This window comes from Bufo bufo, chromosome 4 (assembly GCF_905171765.1).
Source record: "Bufo bufo chromosome 4, aBufBuf1.1, whole genome shotgun sequence".
NCBI lineage: Eukaryota > Metazoa > Chordata > Amphibia > Anura > Bufonidae > Bufo > Bufo bufo.
This window is the reverse complement of record NC_053392.1, coordinates 508,908,572-508,935,374: the sequence shown is the minus strand read 5'-3', so window position 1 is coordinate 508,935,374 and position 26,803 is coordinate 508,908,572. Positions and strand designations below refer to the sequence as shown.

The following is a 26,803-nucleotide window of genomic DNA, read 5'->3' as shown; positions in this document are numbered from 1 at the left end:
ACAAATATTTTAATGCTACAAAAATCAGTTACCAAAACAGCACATCCATGATAACATACAAGGCAATGTGGAAAATTTAACAAGAGCCATTTGTTACATGTCCTGGTCATCAAAATATTACAAGATATGGGGATTACATTCAGGGCTGAGCATCAGAGGAATGATAAAGTCCCCAATGCTGAGAGGAGTTTACTTTGCCATGTACCACACTTCATTGTGGCGGTTGGAAAGTTCAAAAGGAGAATTGTAGCCAACACGTATGAAATTTGTATCATCAAACTGCAGACCAAGGAGCTTCAGGTTCTCTGCTAGGGCTTTAGCTTGATCACCATATGCTTTGTTTAGGGCATACCCTCCAAAAGACCTGAAAATAGAAAGTTCACATTGACATCCAGCAGAGGAGATATACATGGTATACAGGTGAAACTCCAAAAAGTTAAATATCGTGCAAAGTTCATTTATTTCAGTAATTCAACAAAAGGTGAAACTAACATATGAGAGACTCATTACATGCAAAGAGAGATATTTCAAGCCTTTATTTGGTATAATTTGGATGATTATGGCTTACCGCCTATGAAACCCCAAAGTCCCAATTTTGAGGTACCCTTTGCTCAGGGGGTATGGATTAATTAGCTGACTAGAGTGACACTGAGCCTACAATATTGAGCCTTTTCACAAAATTCTAACTTTAAGCTGCATTAATGCAACTCCTTTTAAATTGCATTACTGAAATAAATGGACTTTTGCACGATATTCTAATTTTTCAAGTTTAATCTGTACAATTATAGACTTAGTTCTTCAAATGGTCATTGATATATCCTTGCTCTGGACACCTCTTCTCCATTGAAACAGCAGAAATCTGCTAACACATGAGCAGCAGTGTTAGGGCCCATTCAGACAGCTGTATGAACGGGTCCGCACCCGTTCTGCGGAATGGGTGCGGACCCATTCATTTCAATGGGGCCGAAAATATGCGGAAGCACACCGTGTGCTGCCCGCATCCATGGTTCCCTTCAGTGGCTCCACAGAAAGGATAGAGCATACTTCAAGCCATAGTGCCCACCCCTTGTAACGTCCTGATAATAGCAATCTACTATATTATCTGCACTGAGAGAAAATCACTGTTATCTGTGGTGTTACATAGGACTGCAGACAAGACGTTCATGGTATATCCACAGGACTCCAATAGATGCAGGGCATACCACGGTTCCCATTTCCCCACAGAAGTAAATTGAGAGGCACCTCTCCATACACTGCAGCAGTCATATGAAGCCCTGTTCTTGAGAGTCTGTGCCTATTATACTGTCATACCCTTTGGGGGGGGGGGGGGGGGGAATCATAGTGTAATACAGTACCAGCAAAGAGGGATTGAGTGAGGAGAGGCAAAGCCATAGCAGAGGCCCAAACATGAATGGGGTTTGAATACACACACAATAAATAATATAATATAATATAATATAATAATATAATATAAAAAATATATATCACACACACACACTCACCGGTAATCCAGTTTCCTGGAAGTCTCCATGACAGCACAAACTGAGAACTAACAAAGTAACTTGGGGGGGGGGGGGGGGGGGGGGAACTACAGCACCTAGGACCTTACGTCCAAAGGCCAAGTCCTCGTCAGTTTGGTGAAGGTGTGGGCCCCCTTCCAGGTAGCTGCCCTGCAGATCTGTTCTAACAAAGCAGAGGCTCTTTCAGCCCAAGAAGTGGAGACCGATCTAACTGAGTGGGCTCTAAGGGATGTAGGAGCCTCCTTGCCAAAAGGCTTTATAGGCCTCTGAGATGGTGCATCTAATCCAGCGGGGTATAGAGCTCTTATCTGCCTTCTTACCCTAACCTGCAAATTGGATAACTAAATTTTTAAAAATCGATACGCCATTCCTCTGTGGCGTGCAAATAATGAAGAACTGAACACCCAACGTCTAAATTGTGGAATCTAGATTCCTGCTCGTCTTTAGGGTTAGGAAAGAAAGACAGGATAACTATATCTTGCGACCTATGCGAGGAGACCACTTTGGGGAGAAAACAGGGGTCCAATTTGAAAACGAGCTTGTCTAGCACCTTGAGCAAGGGTTCCTGTATGGACAGAGCCTGGAGCTCGCAAACCCTCCGTGCGGAGGATATGGCCACTAGGAAGATGGTTTTCAGAGTGAGCCACTTGATAGGGAGAGAAGAGGCTCAAACGGAACATCCGACAGCCCCAAAAAGGACAGTGTTGAGGTTCCATGGAGCGACCATATTCCTGACTCTGGGATTTAGGCGATCTGCCGCTTTCAGGAATCTTGCTACCCAGGGGACCTCATAAAGGCTGGTATTATAGAGGGCCCCCAAAGCAGACACTTGAATTCGTAATGTGTTAGGAGCAAGACCCAAATCCAGCCCATCCTGGAGGAATTCCAGGATAAGAGGGATATTAGGGGTGGACTGGTTGAACCCGACTCCGCCCAAGGAGGCAAACTTTCTCCAAACCTTGAGGTACACTTTGGAGGTGTTGGACTTCCTACTGAGCAAGAGGGTCGTAACTACTCTTTCAGAGAGCCCTAGCCCTAGCAAGAGGGATTGCTCAGAATCCAGGCGGACAGCTTAAGGAGGTTGGTATTGGGGTGCGGTATGGGACCCTGGGTTAGAAGACCCTCCTCCGGCAGGAAACTGATGGGATCTTCCGGGCTGAGGGCCCCGAGGAGCCCGAACCAGCTTCTCCTGGGCCAGAATGGGACCACCAGAATCAGTCTGCACCTTTCAGACTGAAATTTTTGGAGCACTCTTGGGATTACTGGTATCGAGGGAAAGGCGTAGACTAGGCCAGTCGTCCAGCTCTGGGTAAAAGCATCTATTGCCACACATGGGTCTCTTCGATTGAGGGAGAAGAAACTCCCAACCTTGCGATTCTTTGCTGATGCGAACAGGTCTAGGGTGGGATTCCCCCAACGATCCCGAATCTGTTGGAAGGCGGTCTGAGACAAAAGACCATTCGCCTGGATCCAGACTTTGCCGACTGAGGTAATCCGCCCGGAGATTCAGGGATCCCTTCAGATGTACTGCCGCAAGGGATTGTAGATTCTTTTCTGCCCAAAAGAAGATTCGGTCTGAGAGCCTCTGGAGGCGACCATGTCTTATTCCTCCCTGGAGCTGGATAAACGCCACCGCTGTAGAATTGTCCGAATGGACCAGGACGTGGCGATTTTTGGCCTGTATTTGGATGGACCTGAGGCCTTCCCAAACCGCACAGAGTTCTCTGTAGTGGGAGGACATCCTTCTCTGGTCCTCGGACCAAATCCCCTGAAAAGTCTGAGGCCGTGAGGGCCCCCCCAGCCCCAAGAGCTGGCGTCCGTTGTGAGGGAAAGCGCATCCTCCTGCCTCCATAGGACTCCCGTTTCAAGGTTCTTGAGCCACCAGCCCAGTGAAGCCTTCACCTCCCAGGACACTGACAACCCTTGGTCCAGGGAAGATTGATACCTGTTCCATTGTTTTAGAACCAGCTTCTGTATAGGTCTCATATGGAATTGGGCCCAGGCCACCGCAGGGATGAAGGAGGTGAGATGGCCCAGCATTTCCATGCCCTGCCTTATTGAGTAATGGGACTGCTTGGTGAAGTGGAGGACCCTTGACCTCAGCTTCTGTACCTTTAGCGGAGGGAGAAAGTATTTTTAAAGAGCTGCATCCAAGAGAAAACTCAGGAATACCTTCCGATGGTCTGGGGACATGTTGGACTTCTCCCTCTGAGGTTTCCGCTACTATTAGCAGGTCGTCTAGGTAAGGGACGATTATTATCCCCTCCTTGCTCAGGGAGGCTACGATCTCTGCCATAACCTTGGCCGAATATGCAGGGTGCCGATGATATGCCGAACGGGAGGCACTTGAACTGATAGTGGCAAACTGTCCGGCCTTGCACCACCGCGAGCCTTAGATATCTTCTGGAACGGACCTGTATTGGGATATGGAAGTATGCGTTGGAGAGGTCTGTAGTAGCCATCATAGACCCTCTTTTGATGAGCTTCACCGCCGACTTGACGGTCTCCATCCTGAACTTGTGGTAGGTGATGTGTTTGTTCAGGGGTTTTAAATTTATGATGGTCCGAAAATTGCCATTCGATTTCCGGACCAGGAATAAGGGGGAATAGTGACCCCTCCCCAATTCTCCGGCAGGGACCCCTTCTACTGCCCCCAGTGAGCTTGGTCAGGACGAACCTCTGCAGAGGAAGGGAATCCAGTTCTATAGTGTAGCCATGTTCTACGATGCCTAATATATATGGATCTGTGATGGTTTGTTCCCAAACCCCTAGAAAGGAGCTGAGCCTTCCTCCGACCGGGATGATGTCATTGTTTTGATGAAGAGGGAGAGGGATCTCCCCTGTTGGGATTAAGGGAAACACAAAACACACACACTTACTCTCCCGCCTCTCGTAAATCCACGACCCTCACGGCTCCTTCTATCTGCCCTGGGATCCTGCTGGGTACTCCAAAAAAAAAAAAAAAAACACAACACACTGTCTCCTGGACTTGGATTTGTCCTCTGGAAAGCCCTTCTTACGGTCCGTGGCGTCTTAAGGATCTTGTCCAGGTTGGACCCGAACACGTATTTACCGTGAAAGGGTAGAGATATCAGCCTGTTTTTTGATACGGTATCACCCGACCAGGCCTTAAGCCACAGTACCCATCTGGTGGTATTGGACAGGACCGCCGTGCGGGCAGATAGCCTAACCGATTCTGCAGCGGCAAGGAAGAAAGTGGCCTTCTTCAGAAGAGGAATACTGTCCAGGATCTCCTCCCAAGGGGTCTTATTCGCTATATGGTGCTCTAGTTGTTCAAGCCACACTGCGAGTGTATGAGCCACACACGTCGCTGCTACTCCCGGTTTTAGGAGAGCTGCTGTAGCTTCCCAGGTTCTCTTGAGCAGACTCTCGGCTTTCCTATCTAGAGGGTCCTTGAGCTGCACCCTCAAACAGAAGGACCGTTCGTTTTGTTACCTTAGCAATGGGGAGTGTCCACCCTGGGAATGGCCTCCCAGTCGGCACAGTCCGCTTCGTCGAAGGGGTATCTCCTTTTGAGGCCTCGTGGGATAAAGGAACCCTTCTCTGGCTTCTCCCATTCTGCCAGTATCATCTTCTGGACGTTGTCCGGGACCACCGATTTGTGCCTCTCCCCTAAACCCCCAAAAATCTCCTCCTGGACTGACTTGGACCTCCATCTTAATAGTGGCCCTGATGTTCGGATCAATTCTTCTATATCCTCTGGGTTAAAAAGAGGAATCTCCTGTACTCACTACTTTCCTCCAATTCCTGAGATCTAGTAGAAGTCCCCACATCTGACAAAAGTCGGCCGAGTCCAGGTCACTCCCAGAGTAGTCAAGGCGGGTGGTCTGTGGCCCTGACAGGGCTGGGGTATAGGGGAGGCAGGGGGGTCCCTAGCGGCCAACGCTGATTGGACCTCTGTTCTGACCAGAGTCTTGATCTCCTCCATAAAACTAGAGGACTCCGCCTTCACCACGGTAGAGGTGCAGTCCTTACACAGTAACTTGGACCCTGAAGAAGGAAGGAAGGCGCTTGGAACAGACGCCACACTTCCTGGGTCTGGATTTAACAGAGGAGGTAGACTCCTTTTCTCCCTGCAACACACAAGGGAGGAAAGGGTCAACCACTGCAGGGAAAAAAAATGCAATACGAAAAGGTGCCAGCAGGCTACTCACACCGCCCAGAGTGGTAGGGGGCTCAGGACCCGAGCTAGTGGTGGTAGGGGCGCTCATCTTCTCAGCTCCCGTCCACTTACGTTGCTGTCAGCAGGTAGGGTGAATCGTAGAGGTATCAGAGCGGTCCGAATCGGCGTCCCTTTTTGAATTTGGCACCGGCCTCCGTGACGTCACGATGCTGGCCACGCCTCCTGGCATCTGATGTCATCACCTGGCGACTGGAGGGAAGGGCGTCATAGCGTCGCTCCAGCCGCCCTACTTCAAGCCCGCCGCAGAGGGAACTTCGCCGGGATCACTATGAATGAGGGTGACCCGGGCATAGACCGCACCTGGAGGAGGGAAGAGCCGGACCCCGGAACCGACCTCTGGTCTATCATATGACACCCCGCCATAGCAGCGTGCGGAAAAAAAAAAAAAAAGTAAAAATCTAAAAAAGGACTAGGGAACCCAGAAGAGCTCCGAGCACCTCTGGCATTCCTTCCTTGATAGGACAGGAAAAAAAACACTGGCGATGGGGGGTGGGGTTTTAACCTCTGCTTTTTCCTGTCCTATCAGAGGAAGGCAATCTCAGTTTGTGCTGTCATGGAGTAGACTGGGGAAATATACACACACACACACACACACACATACATCAAAAGTTTGGACACCTCATTCAAAGAGTTTTCTTTATTTTCATGACTATGAAGGCATCAAAACTATGAATTAACACATGTGGAATTATATACATAACAAACAAGTGTGAAACAACTGAAAATATGTCATATTCTAGGTTCTTCAAAGTAGCCACCTTTTTGCTTTGATTTACTGCTTTGCACACTCTTGGCATTCTCTTGATGAGCTTCAAGAGGTAGTCCCCTGAAATGAAGGAGTTCCCAGAGATGCTTAGCACTTGTTGGCCCTTTTGCCTTCACTCTGCGGTCCAGCTCACCCCAAACCATCTCGATTTGGTTCAGGTCCGGTGACTGTGGAGGCCAGGTCATCTGGCGCAGCACCCAATCACTCTCCTTCATGGTCAAATAGCCCTTACTTTCAAAGTTTTCCCAATTTTTCAGCTGACTGACCTTCATTTCTTAAAGTAATGATGGCCACTCGTTTTTCTTTACTTAGAATTTGTATTATGGCAAGAAAAAAGCAGCTAACAGTCTATTCAGTAGGACTATCAGCTGTGTATCCACCTGACTTCTCCTCAACGCAACTGATGGTCCCAACCCCATTTATAAGGCAAGAAATCCCACTTATTAAACCTGACAGGGCACACCTGTGAAGTGAAAACCATTTCAGTGGACTACCTCTTGAAGCTCATCAAGAGAATGCGAAGCGGTAATCAAAGCAAAAGGTGGCTACTTTGAAGAACCTAGAATATGGCATATTTTCAGTTGTTTCACACTTGTTTGATGTATATAATTCCACATGTGTTAATTCATAGTTTTGATGCCTTCATAGTCATGAAAATAAAGAAAACTCTTTGAATGAGGTGTATGTATGTATATGTGTGTGTATATGTATGTATATGTGTGTGTATGTATATGTGTGTGTGTATATGTATGTATATGTGTGTGTATGTATATGTGTGTGTGTGTGTATATGTATGTATATGTATATGTGTGTGTGTGTATATGTATGTATATGTATGTATATGTGTGTGTATGTATATGTATGTATATGTGTGTGTATGTATATGTGTGTGTGTGTATATGTATGTATATGTGTGTGTATGTATATGTGTGTGTGTGTATATGTATGTATATGTATGTATATGTGTGTGTATGTATATGTGTGTGTGTATATGTATGTATATGTGTGTGTATGTATATATGTATGTATGTATGTATGTATGTATATGTATGTATATGTGTGTGTATGTATATATGTATGTATATATATATGTATGTATATGTATGTATATGTGTGTGTATGTATATATATGTATGTATGTATGTATGTATGTATGTATGTATGTATATATATATATATATATATCTATATATCTCTGCACCAGTTGGCAGTCCCACCGTTTGCAAAATACAACAAAAAAGAAAGGCCATAAACTAATAAAAACAGACAAAAAGTGGTTATTCTGGAATTTAATGGTAAAAAAGGCAGACCATTTATGTGAGTGGGGGCCCTTAAACATGATTTTAAACCCATCAGTCCGTTGCTTGATGTGCTGGCATAAGAAATGGCTTGTTTTTTTGTCTTAAGCACAATCAGGATATTCGCTTGTCATGCGACTTCCCCCAAATATTACTTGATATAACAGAACAAATGGACGACCTGAACCAGTAGTGACTTACTTGACATATACAGAAGCTGCAGGATATGTATCCAGGTAAACTTCAGGGTTTGTAGGTTTTGGAGGATTCTCCACAGCATGTGGCACAAAGAAGGACATTGTGGAATTATCAGCAGGTGGTTGTTTTAATGGCACATATGTTATCACGGGTACTGTCATGTTTATCTTCAGCCCTAAAAAAAAAAAAAAAAGGAAACAGACTGAAAAGTGAGACATTTTACCAACACTGGAGCATGTGTTAACACCATGTTGCCGACACAGCCTCCAAAACCCTTCACTGTGGGCAGATAAAATATCAGTACCTCTTGTATGAGAGAGGAACATTATGTGCCTATTGCTGTCCAGTAGTTGACTTACAGAACAAGGGGTTTTCCTTACAGTTCTGCTTTTTTTTTGCTTGTTATATAAAATTTATGACACCAAGTTGCCTCAAGCTAAGCTTGAACGCAAGTTCAGATTTCATTTATATGACCGGTGTCAGGAAGAAAAGAATGGCATAGTTTTGTTCTAGAGACTAGGATGCCCCATCGTTTTCTTGGAATCCTTGAATGGCCTTTGGCCATTAACGTTTGGAGCAACTCCATGTCAGACCTGTCACCATTTGCTTACAATTGGATCTGTGGATGTCAAGAATAGCGATGTAAGACACAGAAGCCCACAATATGGATGAGAGCAGAGCCTTATATAAGAGGACAACATACCTTCAGCATTGTTCCCAGAGATATACTTAAACAGACGGTTGAAGCTGATCATAATCCCCATGCCAAATATGTCCTGCTTTAGTGAAGTTGTCACCCAACGACTTTCTTCATACTGACGAAGTTCAAAGTCCTGAAAATGTAAGAGTTAAATGAGAAAAACAAAGAACTTTTCCATGAATGATAGTACATACAAATACAAGCCTTTGCCATATCAGAAAGATTGTCAAACTCATCTCCTGCCCCTCCCTCATAAACTCTGGATTCACTGGTCAAATCCATCTTCAGGAAAAGATGGGCTGCCTGCTCACTGAACAATCAAATTACATAGAAGTCTATGGAGAAGGAAGGCGAAGGTATTGCTGGAGACAGGCAAAAGCAGAGTAACTGACAGACTGCTGCTGGTTTATAAGGGATTTACTGTCTTAAACACTTCATGGATTTTTAACTCCCTGCCTTCCCATAGTCCTAACTTTATTTTTCCATTCACAGCCTTATGAGGGCTTATTTTTTTGCAGGACAAGTTGTACTTTCTAATGGCACCATTTACGATTGCATACCATATAGTAGGAAGTGAAAGAAAATTTAAAAAAAATTCCAAATGGGGTAGAATTGGGAAAAAGCACAATTCTGATAAAAAAAAAAAAGGGTATTTATTTATATTGTATACTATATGGTAAAATTGATTCATTATCTGTACGGTTACAGCAATACCACACATTTATCTTTTTCTTGCGTTTTAATACCAAAAAATTAAAACATTTGAGAAAAAAAAAAATATATATAAAAAAAAAATTTATAACCATATTCTGACCCCTACAACTTTTTTGTAGTTGTGTACAGGGCTGTGTGAGGGCTCATTTTTTGCGGGACAATCTGTTCTTTTCAGTGGTACCAATTTCAAGTGTGTGTGACTTTGAGCACTTTAATAAAAATAAAATTATTGGGTAGTTGAAGTCACAAACAGCCAATTTGCTATATTTTTTTCCCCCGATTACACCATTTGCCGTATGCCATTAATATTGTTATATTTTAAAATTGTATGGGCATTTTTGTATGCGGCGATACCCATGAGGTTTATTTTTTTAATTGGTTAAGTACTTTTTTTATATTAGCAAAAACTTTTTTTTTTTTTACTTTAAGTCATCTTGGGTTACAACTGGCAATCATTAGATTGCTCATTGTGTTCATTGATTGCTATATAGACATCATTTAACACAGTTTGCACTATACCAATACAACGCTGCCACCTAGTGGCCTGTATTCCTATATTCCTGAAATAGGCACCGAACGGGCTATTTCAGTAAGGTTACTGGAGCTGAAGTGCGTGACTTCAGCTTTCAGACTGAAAATGCCGTGGTCTCATTTGACCATGGCATCTGAAGGAAAAAATGTATGCGATCAGCCACATGTGCCGCGGGTTTCCGCTATTTAAAATAGCAGAAACCTGGCATCACATGCGAGCAGGCGCCATGTTTAGGGACCGGAATTTCACTGTACATATACGGTGGAGGTCCTTAAGGGGGTTAAACAGCTATAAAAAAAAACACAACATTTTTAGTAGGGCACAATGTTTAATAAGAGTAACAAATTTAGCAATTTAAATTTTACTTCCAATTCAAAAGCATATACTCTATCCATATAATTGTACTTCAGTTAAATCAAACCAATGAACTTGTCACATAACATTGTATCCAAGCTACAAGAAGCCTGTTAGAGCAGGAGGAAATGAGCAGGTTCATACATAGCTTTGGGGGAAAATAGAGAAAAATACACTGCTCAAAAAAAATAAAGGGAACACAAAATAACATCCTAGATCTGAATTAAATATTCTTCTGAAATACTTTGTTCTTTACATAGTATAATGTGCAGACAACAAAAATCACACAAAAATTTTAAAATGGAAATCAAATTTTTCAACCCATGGAGGTCTGGATTTGGAGTCCCACTCAAAATTAAAGTGGAAAAACACTACAGGCTGATCCAACTTTGATGTAATGTCCTTAAAACAAGTCAAAATGAGGCTCAGTAGTGTGTGTAGCCTCCACGTGCCTGTATGACCTCCCTACAACGCCTGTGCATGCTCCTGATGAGGTGGCGGACGGTCTCCTGAGGGATCTCCTCCCAGACCTGGACTAAAGCATCTGCCAACTCCTGGACAGTCTGTGGTGCAACGTGACGTTGGTGGATAGAGCGAGACATGATGTCCCAGATGTTCTCAATTGGATTCAGGTCTGGGGAACGGGCGGCCAGTCCATAGCATCAATGCCTTTCGTCTTGCAGGAACTGCTGACACACTCCAGCCACATAAGGTCTAGCATTGTCTTGCATTAGGAGGAACCCAGGGCCAACCGCACCAGCATATGGTCTCACAAGGGGTCTGAGGATCTCATCTCGGTACCTAATGGCAGTCAGGCTACCTCTGGCGAGCAAATGGAGGGCTGTGCGGCCCTCAAAAGAAATGCCACCCCACACCATTTCTGACCCAATGCCAAACCGGTCATGCTGGAGGATGTTGCAGGCAGCAGAACGTTCTCCCCACCTGTGGAGCACAACCCCCACCTGTGGACGTCAGGCCCTCATATCACCATCATGGAGTCTGTTTCTGACTGAGCAGACATGCACATTTGTGGCCTGCTGGAGGTCATTTTGCAGGGCTCTGGCAGTGCTCCTCCTTGCACAAAGGCGGAGGTAGCGGTCCTGCTGCTGGGTTGTTGCCCTCCTACGGCCTCCTCCACGTCTCCTGATGTACTGGCCTGTCTCCTGGGAGCGCCTCCATGCTCTGGACACTACGCTGACAGACACAGCAAACCTTCTTGCCACAGCTTGCATTGATGTGCCATCCTGGATAAGCTGCACTAACAGCCACTTGTGTGGGTTGTAGACTCCGTCTCATGCTACCACTAGAGTGAAAGCACCACCAGCATTCTAAAGTGACCAAATCAGACAGGAAGCATAGGAACTGAGAAGTGGTCTGTGGTCACCACCTGCAGAACCACTCCTTTATTGGGGGTGTCTTGCTAATTGCCTATAATTTCCACCTGTTGTCTATCCCATTTGCACAACAGCATGTGAAATTGATTGTCACTCAGTGTTGCTTCCTAAGTGGACAGTTTGATTTCACAGAAGTGTGATTGACTTGGAGTTACATTGTGTTGTTTAAGTGTTCCCTTTATTTTTTGAGCAGTGTAGTAAAGGGGTATTCCCATCATAATGATCACTGTTAGGCTACTTTTACACTAGCGCTTGATCGGATCCGTTCTGAACGGATCCGATCATATTAATGCAGACGGAGGCTCCGTTCAGTACGGATCCGTCTGCATTAATAACTTAGAAAAATTTCTAAGTGCGAAAGTAGCCTGAGCGGATCCGTTCAGACTTTCAATGTAAAGTCAATGGGGGACGGATCCGCTTGAAGATTGAGCCATATGGTGTCATCTTCAAGCGGATCCGTTCCCATTGACTTACATTGTAAGTCTGGACGGATCCGCACGCCTCCGCACGGCCAGGCGGACACCCGAACGCTGCAAGCAGCGTTCAGCTGTCCGCCTGGCCGTGCGGAGGCGAGCGGAGCGGAGGCTGAACGCCGCCAGACTGATGCAGTCTGAGCGGATCCGCATCCATTCAGACTGCATCAGGGCTGGACGGAAGCGTTCTGCTCCGCTCGTGAGCCCCTTCAAACGGAGCTCACGAGCAGACAGCAGAACGCTAGTGTGAAAGTAGCCTTAAATCGGTTAATGATTTGACAGTGATAATTTTTGAAAATATTTGATTAACAAATTCCCACCATTTAGGATAAAATTCATCCCCACTTACCTCATTGTTGTCATTTGGTCTCCCCTGGTTACGGCCCCCGCTCTTCTCCAGAATCCCGGTGGCCACGCTTGTGCAGAAGACTCCTTTTCTCCCGGCCGGGCCGCTCGCTACCGGCTCTGTACTATACTGGCCAGGAATAAGTCACCATGGCGCATGCGCGTTCAGACCAGCATGCGGCGCAGCCGGGAGAAGACTTCAATCAAGATGAAGCCCACCCCCAGCCAGAATCCAGGAAGTGAACGGTGCGTGGGTGCAGATCTCCTGTCTTCTCAGCCCAATTAAAATTCTGCCTTACCACAATAAATCCTTAAAATTTATAAGGCCACTTCCCACCACTGGATAGCAAGGACCAATCAACAGCATCCATGAAATCTGCCCAGATACCAAACCAGCTGGAACCTGCTCGTGCCGTGTAGTGTACGGGGACTGTAATGCCCGTCACTACAAAAGGGTCACTTGTTGTGCTGTCGTGTCCCCTTATTTATGGGGAAGTTGGTATAAGTAATCTTTATAAAATGTAATGCTATGTATTTCCCTGTTACTGTGAAACTTGCATGTACAGGCCTGCTAGGGGTGTCATTTCAGCTCTTAGTCACTAGAGGGAGCCCTAGTTTATATAAGGCCCAGTCAGGGAAAGGAAAGTCAGTCTAAAGTGGGAGTCTAGAGTTGTAGTTGGAGTCTGGAGTTGGAGACTAGACCATGTCAGAGTCCAGTCCAGGCCTGAAGCCTGTAGACCAGGAGAGGGTATTGCAGTCCCTGTAACCGGGTTCCAGATCCAAGGAGAAGGTTCCCCTCCTGAATTTATATATGCAGAAGCAGGAAGACCACTGTTAAACAGCCTGGGAGTTCAGAAGTTTCTAGAGTCAGTGCTGGGAGAGACAGAGGCAAGCCCAGAAGAGCAAGAGGTACTCAAGACAACAGAGGAGGTACTTGATAAAGATAAAACCAAGGATATACGCCAGAGCTAGGGCATTGGGCCTTGGAGAAGAGTTTCTATGTTCCAGGATCAGTCAGGAATAGAGTGCAAGCTGCCTGTACTATAAGTCCTGTGTTTAACACTCTGAAGTCACCTTGCTATATATTGCCTGCATCAAATGTACTGCAACCAACTGTCTTCAAAGGAACTGCGCTTCCATCTATGTCCATATATGATGACTACTAAAGTTTGAGTTCTGCTTTAACATCACGTGGTTCCTCAGTTATTCCTGCTATCAGCAAACGGCGTGCCACCGTTTAATTGGCACTGGCGTCACGAACATTTCCTATCATCCCCTGCCCTTGCAGAGAGTCAGCTGTCTCAGGTTAGTGTCACAATTGCACTACAACATTCAGGAACACTTTCTACACCTAACTTGAGTACGCTGCATGCCGCAACACAGGTGACCAACCAGGATGCAGGTAAGCACCACTGGAACACTGAAAGGGGAGGATAGAAACAGCACAAGATAGGGGACGACAGTATGTGGGAGTCAAAAGACCCCACTACTAACGAGGCTGTGATACTATTGGGGTCATTTATTAAACTGGTGCAAAGTAGAACTGGCTTAGTTGCCCATACCAACCAGATTCCACCTTTTTATTTTACAAAGGAGCAGTGAAAAATAAAAAAGGTGGAGTCTGATTGGTTGCTATGGGAAACTAAGCCAGTTGTAGGTTGCACCAATTTGATAAGTCTCCTCCTATGTGCCCACCTACCTGGCTCACCCTTAGGAGCTTTTTACGTTACTGCTGATTGTGTGCTACAGCGTTGGGCCAGATTCATATGACCAAGATCGGTCCAAAAATAAAAATAAATATTTGTCAGCCACATCTCTCAGATCAAGCAGACCGATCCCCAGAACCCAGGGCAGACATGGAAAAATATTTGTTTGTGTGCATGAGCTCTTATGGAAACTACCAAGCCTTACACAGGTATATTCCAATGTAGGCCTGCAGCACTATATTGCTAGATAGAACATTCACTATATTCAAGTGCCTTAATTGCTGAATAGAAATGGCAATCTGACTATTACAGTTTATTACCTTGGGGGGGGGGGGCGCCTAAAAAAAAAAAAAAAAAGTAAATATATTTTCTTTCACTATTAAATGACAAGAAAAACTATGTACTTGTGGTATTAGTGCAACTGTACAGCCCTAAAGAATCCCCTAAAGGGCATGGGTCAGTTTTAGCACAAAGTGAAAGTCATCAAAATATGGCCCATGAAAGTATGGTAATTTTTTTTTTTTTTTTCTGCATTTGGAAATTTTTCTCCAGGTTCCCACTACCTCAAATGCAAGAGTGGTGCCATTAGAAAGTACAGCTTGTCTCTGGAAGAAAGATATATAGCTCAATTTTTTTTTTGGAACGGACGGATCACAGAATGGGTCTGGATCCATCCCGGCCGCCGAACAGACGTTGCTCGTGCATTGGGGACCAAAAATTGCGGTCCCCAATGCACGGAATGGAACCACAACAGCCGTGTGCAGGAGGCCTAAGACTCATTTTCCTATTATGTAAGCGAAATCGCTTTTTATGCTGCAATACCATTTCAACCAGATTTTGGCACATTAGTGGAGAGTTTGGACTGGAGTTTCTCACACCAGGCTTCCTCATTCACATTTTGGTGTCAGCTCAAGATCCATGGAAAATCCATGTTTGGTCTGTGTCAGGTTTCAGCCATATTCCACGGGCGCTACTCAACTAAACATTTCTCATAGCATCTCCTACCAATGGTCTGTAACACCACTGGCAGTAGTTTTTCACAGACCCAGACTTATGGGAGCGTTTGGTCCATGTTACGGATCACAGTGGCCCATGTCCCTATTACTTTTCATGGACCCATGGTCAGTGGAAAGCCGCTGGTGTGAACATACACAGCACGTCTGATTCATTTGAAGTGTGACTTTAGATATTATACATCATGCTTTGAACTTCAGCATGCTCAGCAGTTTTAACTTCAGTATATTACATTTTAATTTAAAGGGTGAAACAACGCAACATCTGCCTCCGCCAGCTCCTGTGGTTTTCATTGGTTTGCAGCGCCGGAAAGATTTATTAAATTGGTGTACAATCAAATTCCACCTTTAATTTTCCAAAGGAGCTCTGAAAAACGAAAAGCGGAATCTGGTTATGGGCAACTAAGCCAGTTTTCCTTTACACCAGTTTTGATAAATCTCCTTTTTTCTTTGGGGTAGCACAACAGTTAGGTTTCTGGATACAGTTTTGGAATCCAGTGTGGATCATTAAAGGAGTTGTCCGAGTTCAGAGCCTAACCCATACATAACCATTTCTTGACCCAGGCAGCCCCTCTGAGTCGAGCATCAGCGCAGGGCAAAGGCTTTTTCAGCAGATCCAGTGATGTACCGGGTCTCACTATGGGAATGCTAGGAGGAGGCTTCAGCCTAGCAGTGAGCCCGATGTCACTGACACTAATGGGTGGGCTTTAGCACTGCCCTTGTCCTCAGGGCAGAGGAGAACATCAGAGCATGCAATGCTCCGATGCTCCACTCAGAGGGGCTGCCTGGGAGAAGGGGATATATCTTGGTTCAGCCATGAACCCAGAAAACCCCTTTAAAGAGAAAGTGTAAAGGATACTTTAATTCACTCCTGGTTTTTGCTTTTCCAAAACTGCCATAAGAAACCTGACTATGTGGCCGTACCCTTTGGGTGCTGCCACACCATGGCTGTGCAGAATTTTGTCTGCCAAGAAAAAAAAAAAAAAAAAAAAAAAAAAAAAAAACATCCAGTTTTTGGATGCAACATACCAGCATTTCCTTTGAGCAAGGGAAAACACAGCAGACTTAGAGGTCGTCTCACTTCAGTAAGTGGTATCCATCATGTAGAGAAAGTTAATACAAGCAACTTACTAATGTATTGAGATTGTCCATATTGTCTCCTTTCTGGATTAATTTTTCCTTCACATTATACACTGCTCATTTCTATGGTTACAGACCACCCTGCAATCCAGCATTTGCAATCCAGCATTGGTGGTCGTGCTTGCACACTATAGGAAGAAGCACTAGCCTATGTGTGCTCCTATGGTCCTGGGCCACCAGAGAGGTTGATGCTTTTTCCTATAGTGTGCAAGCACGACCACCACTGATGGATTGCAGGGTGGTCTGTAACCATGGAAACAAGCAGTGTATAACGTAATGGGGAAAAAAAATCTAGACAGCAGAGGAAGCAATATGGATTACAACAATACATTAGTAAGTGGCTTGTATTAACTTTCTCTACATGATAAATTCCACTTACTGAAGTGAGAGAACCCCTTCAAGTTACATTCATGCATTTTCTTGATGAAAGGAAATGCAGCATAAATGCTAATATTTTAATAAACATGCATTTTTGCTGCAAAAATGATACTTGCCAGTAATATGATTTTCCAAAGTCCATGACAGCACCAGGATAGAGGGTCCACCTCCCAGGACAGGCAACCCAGAAATATAAAACAAGAGGAGCCACTCCTTCATTCAGTAGTTTCCAGAGATGAGACCACCTTCCATATCTTAGGCTACTTCCACACTCGCGTTTGGTGTGGATCCGTCATGGATCTGCACAAACGCATCTGTTCAGATAATACAACTGCATGGATCCGTTCAGAACGGATCCGTTTGCATTATCGGTTACACTGCCAAAACTGATCCGTCTTGAACACCATTGAAAGTCAATGGGGGACAGATCCGTTTTATATTGTGCCAGTGAAACCAGATCCGCCCCCATTGACTTTGGCTCCGTTTCGTCAGACAGACACCAAAGCGGAATGGAGATGGAACGGAGGCAAACAATGCATTCTGAATGGAAAAGGATCCGCTCAGAATGCATCAAAGGCCAAAACGCCAGTGTGAAAGTAGCCTTACCGGTCTGACCAGTCCTTGCTCTTGCTTGTATGTTGAACACCTTTTTTTAATTTTCCTGCACACCCAGTGATAACTAAAGAAAAGCTCATCAACAAGATGCTTGTGATAAAAGAAAGAAAGAGGGGGGGGGGGGTAGAATTAGAAGGGTGCTGTCATGGATGTCAGAGTCAAATTACCGGTAAGTAATTCTCATGCTGGCCATAGACTTCTATTATGACGGAATGCCTCTTATAGGCTTCCGTGGAGCATGCCATCATAGAATTCCGTTACGGTCCTTGGTAGCGGAATCCAAAGCAGGATTCTTTAATAAGTTAAACGCCAAACTTGAAGACACAAGTTCACTCATGCCTACTCATCACTGGTTCTGTCCTATAAGGCTACTTTCACACTAGCGTTTTTGCTGGATCCGACAGGGTTCAGCAAAAACACTTCCGTTAGGGTCCATTCACACGTCCGCAATTTTGTTCCGCATTTTGCGGAACGGAATTGTGGACCCATTCATTTCTATGGGGCAGCACGATGTGCTGCCTGGATCTGGAATTGCGGGTCCGCAATTCCGTTCCCGAAAAAAAATAAAAAAATAAATCAAACATGTCCTATTCTTGTCCGCAATTGCTGACAAGAATATGCATTTTCTATTAAGTGCTGGCGATGTGCGGTCCGCAAAATGCGGAACGCACATTGCCGATGTCCGTGTTTTGCGGATCTACAAAACACACATGGACGTGTGAATGGAGCCTTACTAATACAACAGTCTGCATCAGTTATGAACTGATCCGGTTGTATTATCTTTAACATGCCCAAGACTGATCAGTCATCTCCATTGAAAGGCCTCATGCACACGACAGTATTTTTTTCGCAGTCCGCAAAACAGAGTTCCGTTTCTGTTTTTTTTTTTTCGTGTGCCTTTTTGGAGGATCACCAGACATGAAAAGTGAAAAAAAAAAAAAAAAAAAAAAAAAAAAAAAATCGAAGTCAAGTTTGCCTTGAAAATTATAGGAAAAAAACGGATACGGATGACAATCTTGTGTGCATCCGTGTTTTTTCATGGACCCATTGACTTGAATGGGTCCTCGAACCGTTGTCTGTGAAAAAAAATAAAATAGGACAGGTCTTATTTTTTTTTCACGGACTGGAAACACGGATCACGGACGACAAACGGTGCATTTTCCGAGTTTTCAACGGACCCATTGAAAGTCAATGGGTCTGCAGAAAATCACGGAAAATGGAACAACGGACACGGAACCCAACAACGGTCGTGTGCATGAGGCCAAAGTCAATGGAGGATGGATCAGTTTTCTATTGTGTCAGAAAACTGATCAGTCCCCATTGACTTGCATTGTGGGTCATGACAGATCTGTCTTGCGCCACATCCCATGACGGAAAGAAAACCGCTGCTTGCTGTGGTTTACTCTCTGGTATGAGAGTGCAACCAAACGGAACGGAATGCATTTTAGAGCATTCCGTTAAGTTTTGTCCCAATTGACAATGAATGGGGACAAAATGGAAGAGTTTTTTTCCTGTATTGAGACCTTATGACAGATCTCAATACCAGAAAATAGAAACACTAGTGTAAAAGTAGCCTTAAAGGAGTTGTCAGAGTTATGGAGAAAAAAAATAAATAAATATAGCACTGTACATCTGATTGTGAGTGATATATAGTCCTGATCAAAAGTTTAAGACCACTTGAAAAAAATAAAAATAAATCATATTTAGCATGGCTGGATCTTAAGATTCCAAGTAGAGCTTCAACATGCAACAAAAAGAAATGGGAGTGAGACAAAACATTTGAGTATTCAATTTAATGAAAACAAATAAACTGAAACAGGCTGTTTTTCAGCTGATCCAAAGTTTAGGACCACATGCCTTTAAAGAGCCAAATCTGTGCAAAGATGTGGATTCATTGTCATTTTCTGTCAAGTAGTCACACGTTGTGATGGCAAAGGCAAAAAAAAACTCTTTTTGAACATGGTCGGGTTGTTGAACTGCATAAGCAGGGTCTCTCACAGCGCGCCATCGCTGCTGAGGTGGGACGCAATAAGACTCATTTGGAATTTCTTAAGTGATCCTGAGGGTTATGGAACAAAAAAGTCACGTGAAAGACCCCAAAAAAAGTCTCATCAGCACTGAGCCAGAGGATCCAGTTGGCTGTCCGTCAAGACACTGGACAATCCTCGACCCAAATTAAGGCCCTTACTGGTGCTGACTGCAGCCCCATAACCATCAGACGGCATCTGAGACTGAAGGGCTTTAAAAACAAGAAACGTCTTCAAATACCTCGTCTCCTTGAACGCCACAGAACTGCTAGTTTGGACTTTGCAAGAGAGCACCAAACATGGGACATTCAAAAGGTGGAAGAAAGTTTTATTCTCTGCTGAGATTTTTTTTTAACCTTGATGGTCCTGATGGTTTCCAAGGTTACTGGCATGAAAAGCAGATCCCACCTGAGATGTTGTTTTCTACGCGCCACAGTGGAGGGGGGCACCATAATGGTCTGGGGTGCTTTTTACTTCAGTGGAACAATGGAGCTTCAGGAAGTGCAGGGGCGTCAAATGGCCGCTGGCTATTTCCAGATGTTAGAGAGCATTCCTCATGACTGAGGGCCCTCGTCTGAGTGGTAACGACTGGGTTTTTCAACAGGACAACGCTACAGTACACAATGCCCGCAGGACAAGGGACTTCTTCCAGGAGAATAACATCACTCTTTTGGCCCATCCTGCGTGTTCCCCTGATCTAAATCCAATTGAGAACCTTTGGGAATGGATGGCAAGGGAAGTTTACAAAAATGGACAACAGTTCCAGACAGTAGATGGCCTTCGTGCGGCCGTCTTCACCACTTGGAGAAATGTTCCCACTCACCTCATGGAAACGCTTGCAGCAAGCATGCCAAAACGAATTTTGGAAGTGATAAACAATAACAGTGGAGCTACTCATTACTGAGTTCATGTTTGGAAGTTGGATTTCAGTTTTTTTTGTGGGGGGGGGGGGGGGGGGTTAGTTTTTTTTTGGAGGTGTGGTCCTAAACTTTTGATCAGCTGAAAAACAGCCTGTTTCAGTTTATTCGTTGTTTTCATTAAATTGAATGCTCAAAAAATGTTTTGTCTCACTCCCATCTCTTCTTGTTGCATGTTGAAGCTCTACTTGGAACCTTGTTAAGATCCAGCCATGCTAAATATGACTTCAAGTGGTCTTAAACTTTTGATCAGGACTAAAAAAAAAAAAAAAAAAAAAAAAAAAAACCTAAACACACAAACTATTTCCTCACTTCCCTGGTTCTCTTCTGGCACTTTGTTTACGTGCAAAAACAATCTCTGCCCCTCCCCCTGCACTGCTAAGAGAGTGAATACAAGTGCTGCTCTGAGTGACATGTCTGCCTGCTGGGAGACTCCGCAGCATGTTGTGTGTGTAGGACTACAAGTCCCAGCTGTACAACAGCACTCCTAATACACACAGGATTTTGCCCCTACCTGCAATGCTCTGGAGAACCTCTCCAGCTCCTGTGCCCAGCATTTGTCTACTCACTGCCTGCAGCTACACAGTAAACACTTCAGCCCTGAGTCTGTGCAGCTGAAGGGGTTAAAGGGAACCCGTCACCTCCAAAAACCATCCCAAGCCGCCAGCAGCGTGTTTCTGATAATGCCTTTCTTCCTGAAGGCAGATGCAGCAAAAGTACTAAAAATGTTTTATCCCCTGCTCGGCGTGCTTCTCCACACATGCTTGAAGTCAAGGGGGCAGTGGTCTCCTTGCTTCAAGTCATGGTAACCACACCCCTTCGCTGTGACTGTAGGATGCCTTTGTGGTGCATGTGGACCGCGCCGGCATCCTCCATTGTACTCATCTTTTGCTGGGGATGGTAGTTTGCTGCGGTCCACATGCGGTCGGACTGCTCCCCCAATGAGAAACAGGCTACAGTGTTTGAGCAGTTCCCCCATATTTGCCACTGTATTTCTGTGATTTTGCATCTGCCTTCAGGAAGAAAGGCATCAGAAACACGCTGTTGGTGGCTTGGGATGGTTTTGGTTGGTGACAGGTTCCCTTTAAGAATCCTAGGAGAGAGCAATAAGCAGCAGCCGGCAGTGCAGGGGGGGGGCGTGAACAGCACAGTGACGCCTCATGTACAGATCTCTTAGGCTTGAGCCTGAACATTATCAGAGCAGGGAAAGAAGTTGACATCACAGGTCATGTGACCCTCAATGAAATCTGAGAAACCAGCCACTGGAGAGAGAGTTAATTGGAAAGCTGTTACATTTGTCTAGTTAGAAACAATAAAATAAAAAAAACTCAGACAACCCCTTTAAGTCAGTGTTCAACCCTTTAGATAGGTCTTGAGACATGACTCAGATAATTAAATAAGCCAGCAACTCATCTGCAGGCAGCTTATAATATAGCTGTCCTACAACTGGTGGCATTAGAGGCAGAGCTTGTTAAGAGCTCATTTGCATCCCTTTCTTCAATATTTTATCATGCAGACTTTATTTTTACCAAGTACTACAGATGGGCAGGATGGGGACAGAGTGGTGACATGTGAAGGGCCAGAAGACCAACCAAGTTTACAACTTTTTTACCTGGAGGCGGGCACACAGACCGCCATATGCGCACTTAATTTATGACAATGTGCATGTCTTATAGTAAATTATACTACAGCAGCAAAAGGGGGGACAACTGAAACCAGTAGACTTATAGCTTCGGACCATAGATCCAAAGTAGATTCATTCAAACACCTAGTTTTCGGCCTAATGCTGCTGCAGCAGTAATATGCTAAAATGTATTTTTTTTTTTTATGAAAATATGACAGTTATCCTTTAACCTCTTGCCGCTACGCTAACGCCGAAAGGAGTCATCGCGGCGGCTCCCTCAGGCTACGCTAACGCCGATTGGCGTCATCTCGCGTGAGCCGAGATTTCCTGTGAACGCGCGCACATAGGCGCGCGCGCTCACAGGAACGGAAGGTAAGAGAGTTGATCTCCAGCCTGCCAGCGGCGATCGTTCGCTGGCAGGCTGGAGATGTGATTTTTTTTTAACCCCTAACAGGTATATTAGACGCTGTTTTGATAACAGCGTCTAATATACCTGCTACCTGGTCCTCTGGTGGTCCCCTTTGTTTGGATCGACCACCAGAGGACACAGGTAGCTCAGTAAAGTAGCACCAAGCACCACTACACTACACCCCCCCCGTCACTTATTAACCCCTGATCACCCCATAAAGACTCCCTGATCACCCCCCTGTCATTGATCACACCCCTGTAAAGCTCCATTCAGATGTCCGCATGATTTTTACGGAAAAACTGATAGATGGATCGGATCCGCAAAACGCATACGGACGTCTGAATGGAGCCTTACAGGGGCGTGATCAATGACTGTGGTGATCACCCCATATAGACTCCCTGATCACCCCCCTGTAAAGCTCCATTCAGACGTCCGCATGATTTTTACGGATCCACTGATAGATGGATCGGATCCGCAAAACACATACAGGCGTCTCCCTGGAGCCTTCCAGGGGGGGGTGATCACCCCATATAGACTCCCTGATCACCCCCCTGTCATTGATCACCCCCCCTGTAAGGCTCCATTCAGACTTTTTTTGGCCCAAGTTAGCGGAAATTATTTATTTTTTTTCTTACAAAGTCTCATATTCCACTAACTTGTGTCAAAAAATAAAATCTCACATGAACTCACCATACCCCTCACGGAATCCAAATGCGTAAAAATTTTTAGACATTTATATTCCAGACTTCTTCTCACGCTTTAGGGCCCCTAGAATGCCAGGGCAGTATAAATACCCCACATGTGACCCCATTTCGGAAAGAAGACACCCCCAGGTATTCCGTGAGGGGCATATTGAGTCCATGAAAGATTGAAATTTTTGTCCCAAGTTAGCGGAAAGGGAGACTTTGTGAGAAAAAAATAAATAAAAATCAATTTCCGCTAACTTGTGCCAAAAAAAAAAAATTTCTATGAACTCGCCATGCCCCTCATTGAATACCTTGGGGTGTCTTCTTTCCAAAATGGGGTCACATGTGGGGTATTTATACTGCCCTGGCATTTTAGGGGCCCTAAAGCGTGAGAAGAAGTCTGGGATCCAAAGGTCTAAAAATGCCCTCATAAAAAGGAATGTGGGCCCCTTTGCGCATCTAGGCTGCAAAAAAGTGTCACACATGTGGTATCGCCGTACTCAGGAGAAGTTGGGCAATGTGTTTTGGGGTGTCATTTTACATATACCCATTCTGGGTAAGATAAATATCTTGGTCAAATGCCAACTTTGTATAAAAAAAAAAAAAGGGAAAAGTTGTCTTTTGCCGAGATATTTCTCTCACCCAGCATGAGTATATGTAAAAAGACACCCCAAAACACATTGCCCAACTTCTCCTGAATACGGCGATACCACATGTGTGACACTTTTTTGCAGCCTAGGTGGGCAAAGGGGCCCACATTCCAAAGAGCACCTTTAGGATTTCACAGGTCATTTACCTACTTACCACACATTAGGGCCCCTGGAAAATGCCGGGGCAGTATAACTACCCCACAAGTGACCCCATTTTGGAAAGACACCCCAAGGTATTCCGTGAGGGGCATGGAGAGTTCCTAGAATTTTTTATTTTTTGTCACAAGTTAGTGGAAAATGATGATTTTTTTTTTTTGATTTTTTTTCCTTACAAAGTCTCATATTCCACTAACTTGTGACAAAAAATAAAAACTTCCATGAACTCACTATGCCCATCAGCGAATACCTTGGGGTGTCTTCTTTCCAAAATGGGGTCACTTGTGGGGTAGTTATACTGTCCTGGCATTCTAGGGGCCCAAATGTGTGGTAAGGAGTTTGAAATCAAATTCTGTAAAAAAAAATGACCAGTGAAATCCAAAAGGTGCTCTTTGGAATATGGGCCCCTTTGCCCACCTAGGCTGCAAAAAAGTGTCACACATGTGGTATCTCCGTATTCATGCTGGGTGAGATAAATATCTTGGCAAAAGACAACTTTTCCCATTCTTTTATACAAAGTTGGCATTTGACCAAGATATTTATCTCACCCAGCATAGGTATATGTAAAATGACACCCCAAAACACATTGCCCAACTTCTCCTGAATACGGAGATACCACATGTGACACTTTTTTGCAGCCTAGGTGGGCAAAGGGGCCCAAATTCCAAAGAGCACCTTCCGGATTTCACCGGCCATTTATTACAGAATTTGATTTCAAACTCCTTACCACACATTTGGGCCCCTAGAATGCCAGGACAGTATAACGACCCCATTTTGGAAAGAAGACACCCCAAGGTATTCGCTGATGGGCATAGTGAGTTCATGGAAGTTTTTATTTTTTGTCACAAGTTAGTGGAATATGAGACTTTGTAAGAAAAAAATAAAAAATCATCATCATTTTCCGCTAACTTGTGACAAAAAATAAAAAGTTCTATGAACTCACTATGCCCATCAGCGAATACCTTAGGGTGTCTACTTTCCGAAATGGGGTCATTTGTGGGGTGTTTGTACTGTCTGGCCATTGTAGAACCTCAGGAAACATGACAGGTGCTCAGAAAGTCAGAGCTGCTTCAAAAAGCGGAAATTCACATTTTTGTACCATAGTTTGTAAACGCTATAACTTTTACCCAAACCATTTTTTTTTTACCCAAACATTTTTTTTTTATCAAAGACATGTAGAACAATAAATTTAGAGCAAAATTTATATATGGATGTCGTTTTTTTTGCAAAATTTTACAACTGAAAAATTTCATTTTTTTGCAAAAAAATCGTTAAATTTCGATTAATAACAAAAAAAGTAAAAATGTCAGCAGCAATGAAATACCACCAAATGAAAGCTCTATTAGTGAGAAGAAAAGGAGGTAAAATTCATTTGGGTGGCAAGTTGCATGACCGAGCAATAAACCGCTAAAGTTGTGGAGTGCCGATTTGTAAAAAAGGGCCTGGTCTTTAGGGGGGTATAAACCTGTGGTCCTTAAGTGGTTAAAGATGCAGAAATGAATACCGAATTAAATTCACCAAAGTCTTGCGTGAAATGAATTTTGCCATTTTCAGCTGAGCAGCAACCATCGATTAAGGATAATACACAGAGGGTAAAAACAGACACAAACCAAATACCGATTTACAGGTGAAGCATGGACGCGCTTTTTTTTTTTTTTTTTCCACAGACACGACTTTTTAGTATAAAAAAAAAACAAAAAGAAAAAAAAACCACAAAACACTATAGTATAGTATATGTGCTCCATAGACTAGGATGGGCCAGCAGTAGTGTTGAGCAAACTTTTTTCAAGGTCGGCATATCTAAGAATTACGTTATGGCTTCTGCTACCACAGACCATAACGAATTCTTAGATAACCTGAACCAAAACTTTGTACTCCAAACTTGAAAACATAAGTTCGCTCATCCCTACACAGCGGCAAAGAGAATTGGTTGTTTTATAACAGGGATGCTCAACCTGCAGCCCTCCAGCTGTTGTAAAACTACAACTCCCACCATGCCCTTCTGTAGGCTGATAGCTATAGGCTGTCCAGGAATGAAATGGGGAGTTGTATTTTGCAACAGCTGGAGGGACACAGGTTGAGCATGCCTGTTTTATAACATTAAGGGGTCATGCACACGAATCCATTTTATTTCCGTGTCCATTCAGTTTTTTTTGCAGAAGAAAAAAAAAAAAAAATCCGTTTTTTGCAGACTGCAAGATATATACGGTCATGTGAATGAGCCCTAAGTGCAAGTGAATTCACAACTATAAGTCATTAAGCCTCATTCACACATCAGTTTTCGTCCCCATTCATAACCTGTGTATTCAGACATCGGTGTTTTAGCAAGGTCCGTGGGTCAGTGATTTTAGCACAGATGCATGATCTATTTTGTCCATGTTCACGGATCCATCACGGTCTATGGGTCCGTGAAAACCACGGATACCAACAGTGTTGCATCCATATTTCACAGATTAAGAAGAGATGCTTTGAAAAAAATAAATTATATATATCAGCTGTTCAGTGTCAGTGAAACGCAAAAAACGGGCACACGGATCACTTTACGGATGCATCACTGACCACCTGCTCACGGATTTGAGCACGGACATGTGAATGAGGCTTTACACATGATGGCTGCAGTACTGAACAAGGAGTAAATCATGAAATCTGCCCCACTACACCCACAGCCCCTTCCCCGTACTTACATCATATTGTTTCACCAGCTGGTAATCTGGACAATCATAACTACGACAGAATGAAGGCAACTTATTCTGACTGGAGACATCAGACGCCTGCACTGCAATCCCCAGTACAGAGAGCAGCCCCAGCAGAAGTCTTCTCCTCATCTCCATGGCTGGATGTGTCTGTGGGGGAGCTCAGCTGCTGATATAGGAGGTGGATATGGGTGGAGCAGGCTTGTGTAACTTTCCCAATCAGCAAGTTAAAAGTAAGGCCTGGAGTCTTCTCCCACCGCCCTCACGTGGAGACAACACTGAGGATGTGTG

At 44.3% G+C, this 26,803-nt stretch overlaps 1 protein-coding gene across 1 annotated transcript; it reads right to left on the bottom strand.

The window, feature by feature from the left end:
• On the bottom strand, positions 1 to 26,803 carry LOC120998828 (heme-binding protein 2-like). Its single transcript, XM_040429679.1, has 4 exons — positions 26,504 to 26,803; positions 8,690 to 8,819; positions 7,990 to 8,161; positions 1 to 364 (listed from the first exon to the last, which is right to left on the bottom strand). The coding sequence occupies exons 1-4, from the start codon at positions 26,648 to 26,650 to the stop codon at positions 190 to 192; spliced, it is 624 nt and encodes a 207-aa protein (XP_040285613.1). The 5' UTR covers positions 26,651 to 26,803; the 3' UTR covers positions 1 to 189.

Excerpts from the sequence above, each read along its gene's own strand:
- LOC120998828 (XM_040429679.1), bottom strand. The coding sequence starts at position 26,650 with ATGGAGATGAGGAGAAGACTTCTGCTGGGGCTGCTCTCTGTACTGGGG. Across the intron at positions 8,820-26,503 it reads AGCTGGTGAAACAATATGAT|GACTTTGAACTTCGTCAGTA; the intron begins GTAAGTACGGGG and ends TTACATTTTCAG. Across the intron at positions 8,162-8,689 it reads CTCTGGGAACAATGCTGAAG|GGCTGAAGATAAACATGACA; the intron begins GTATGTTGTCCT and ends TTTTTTTTTTAG.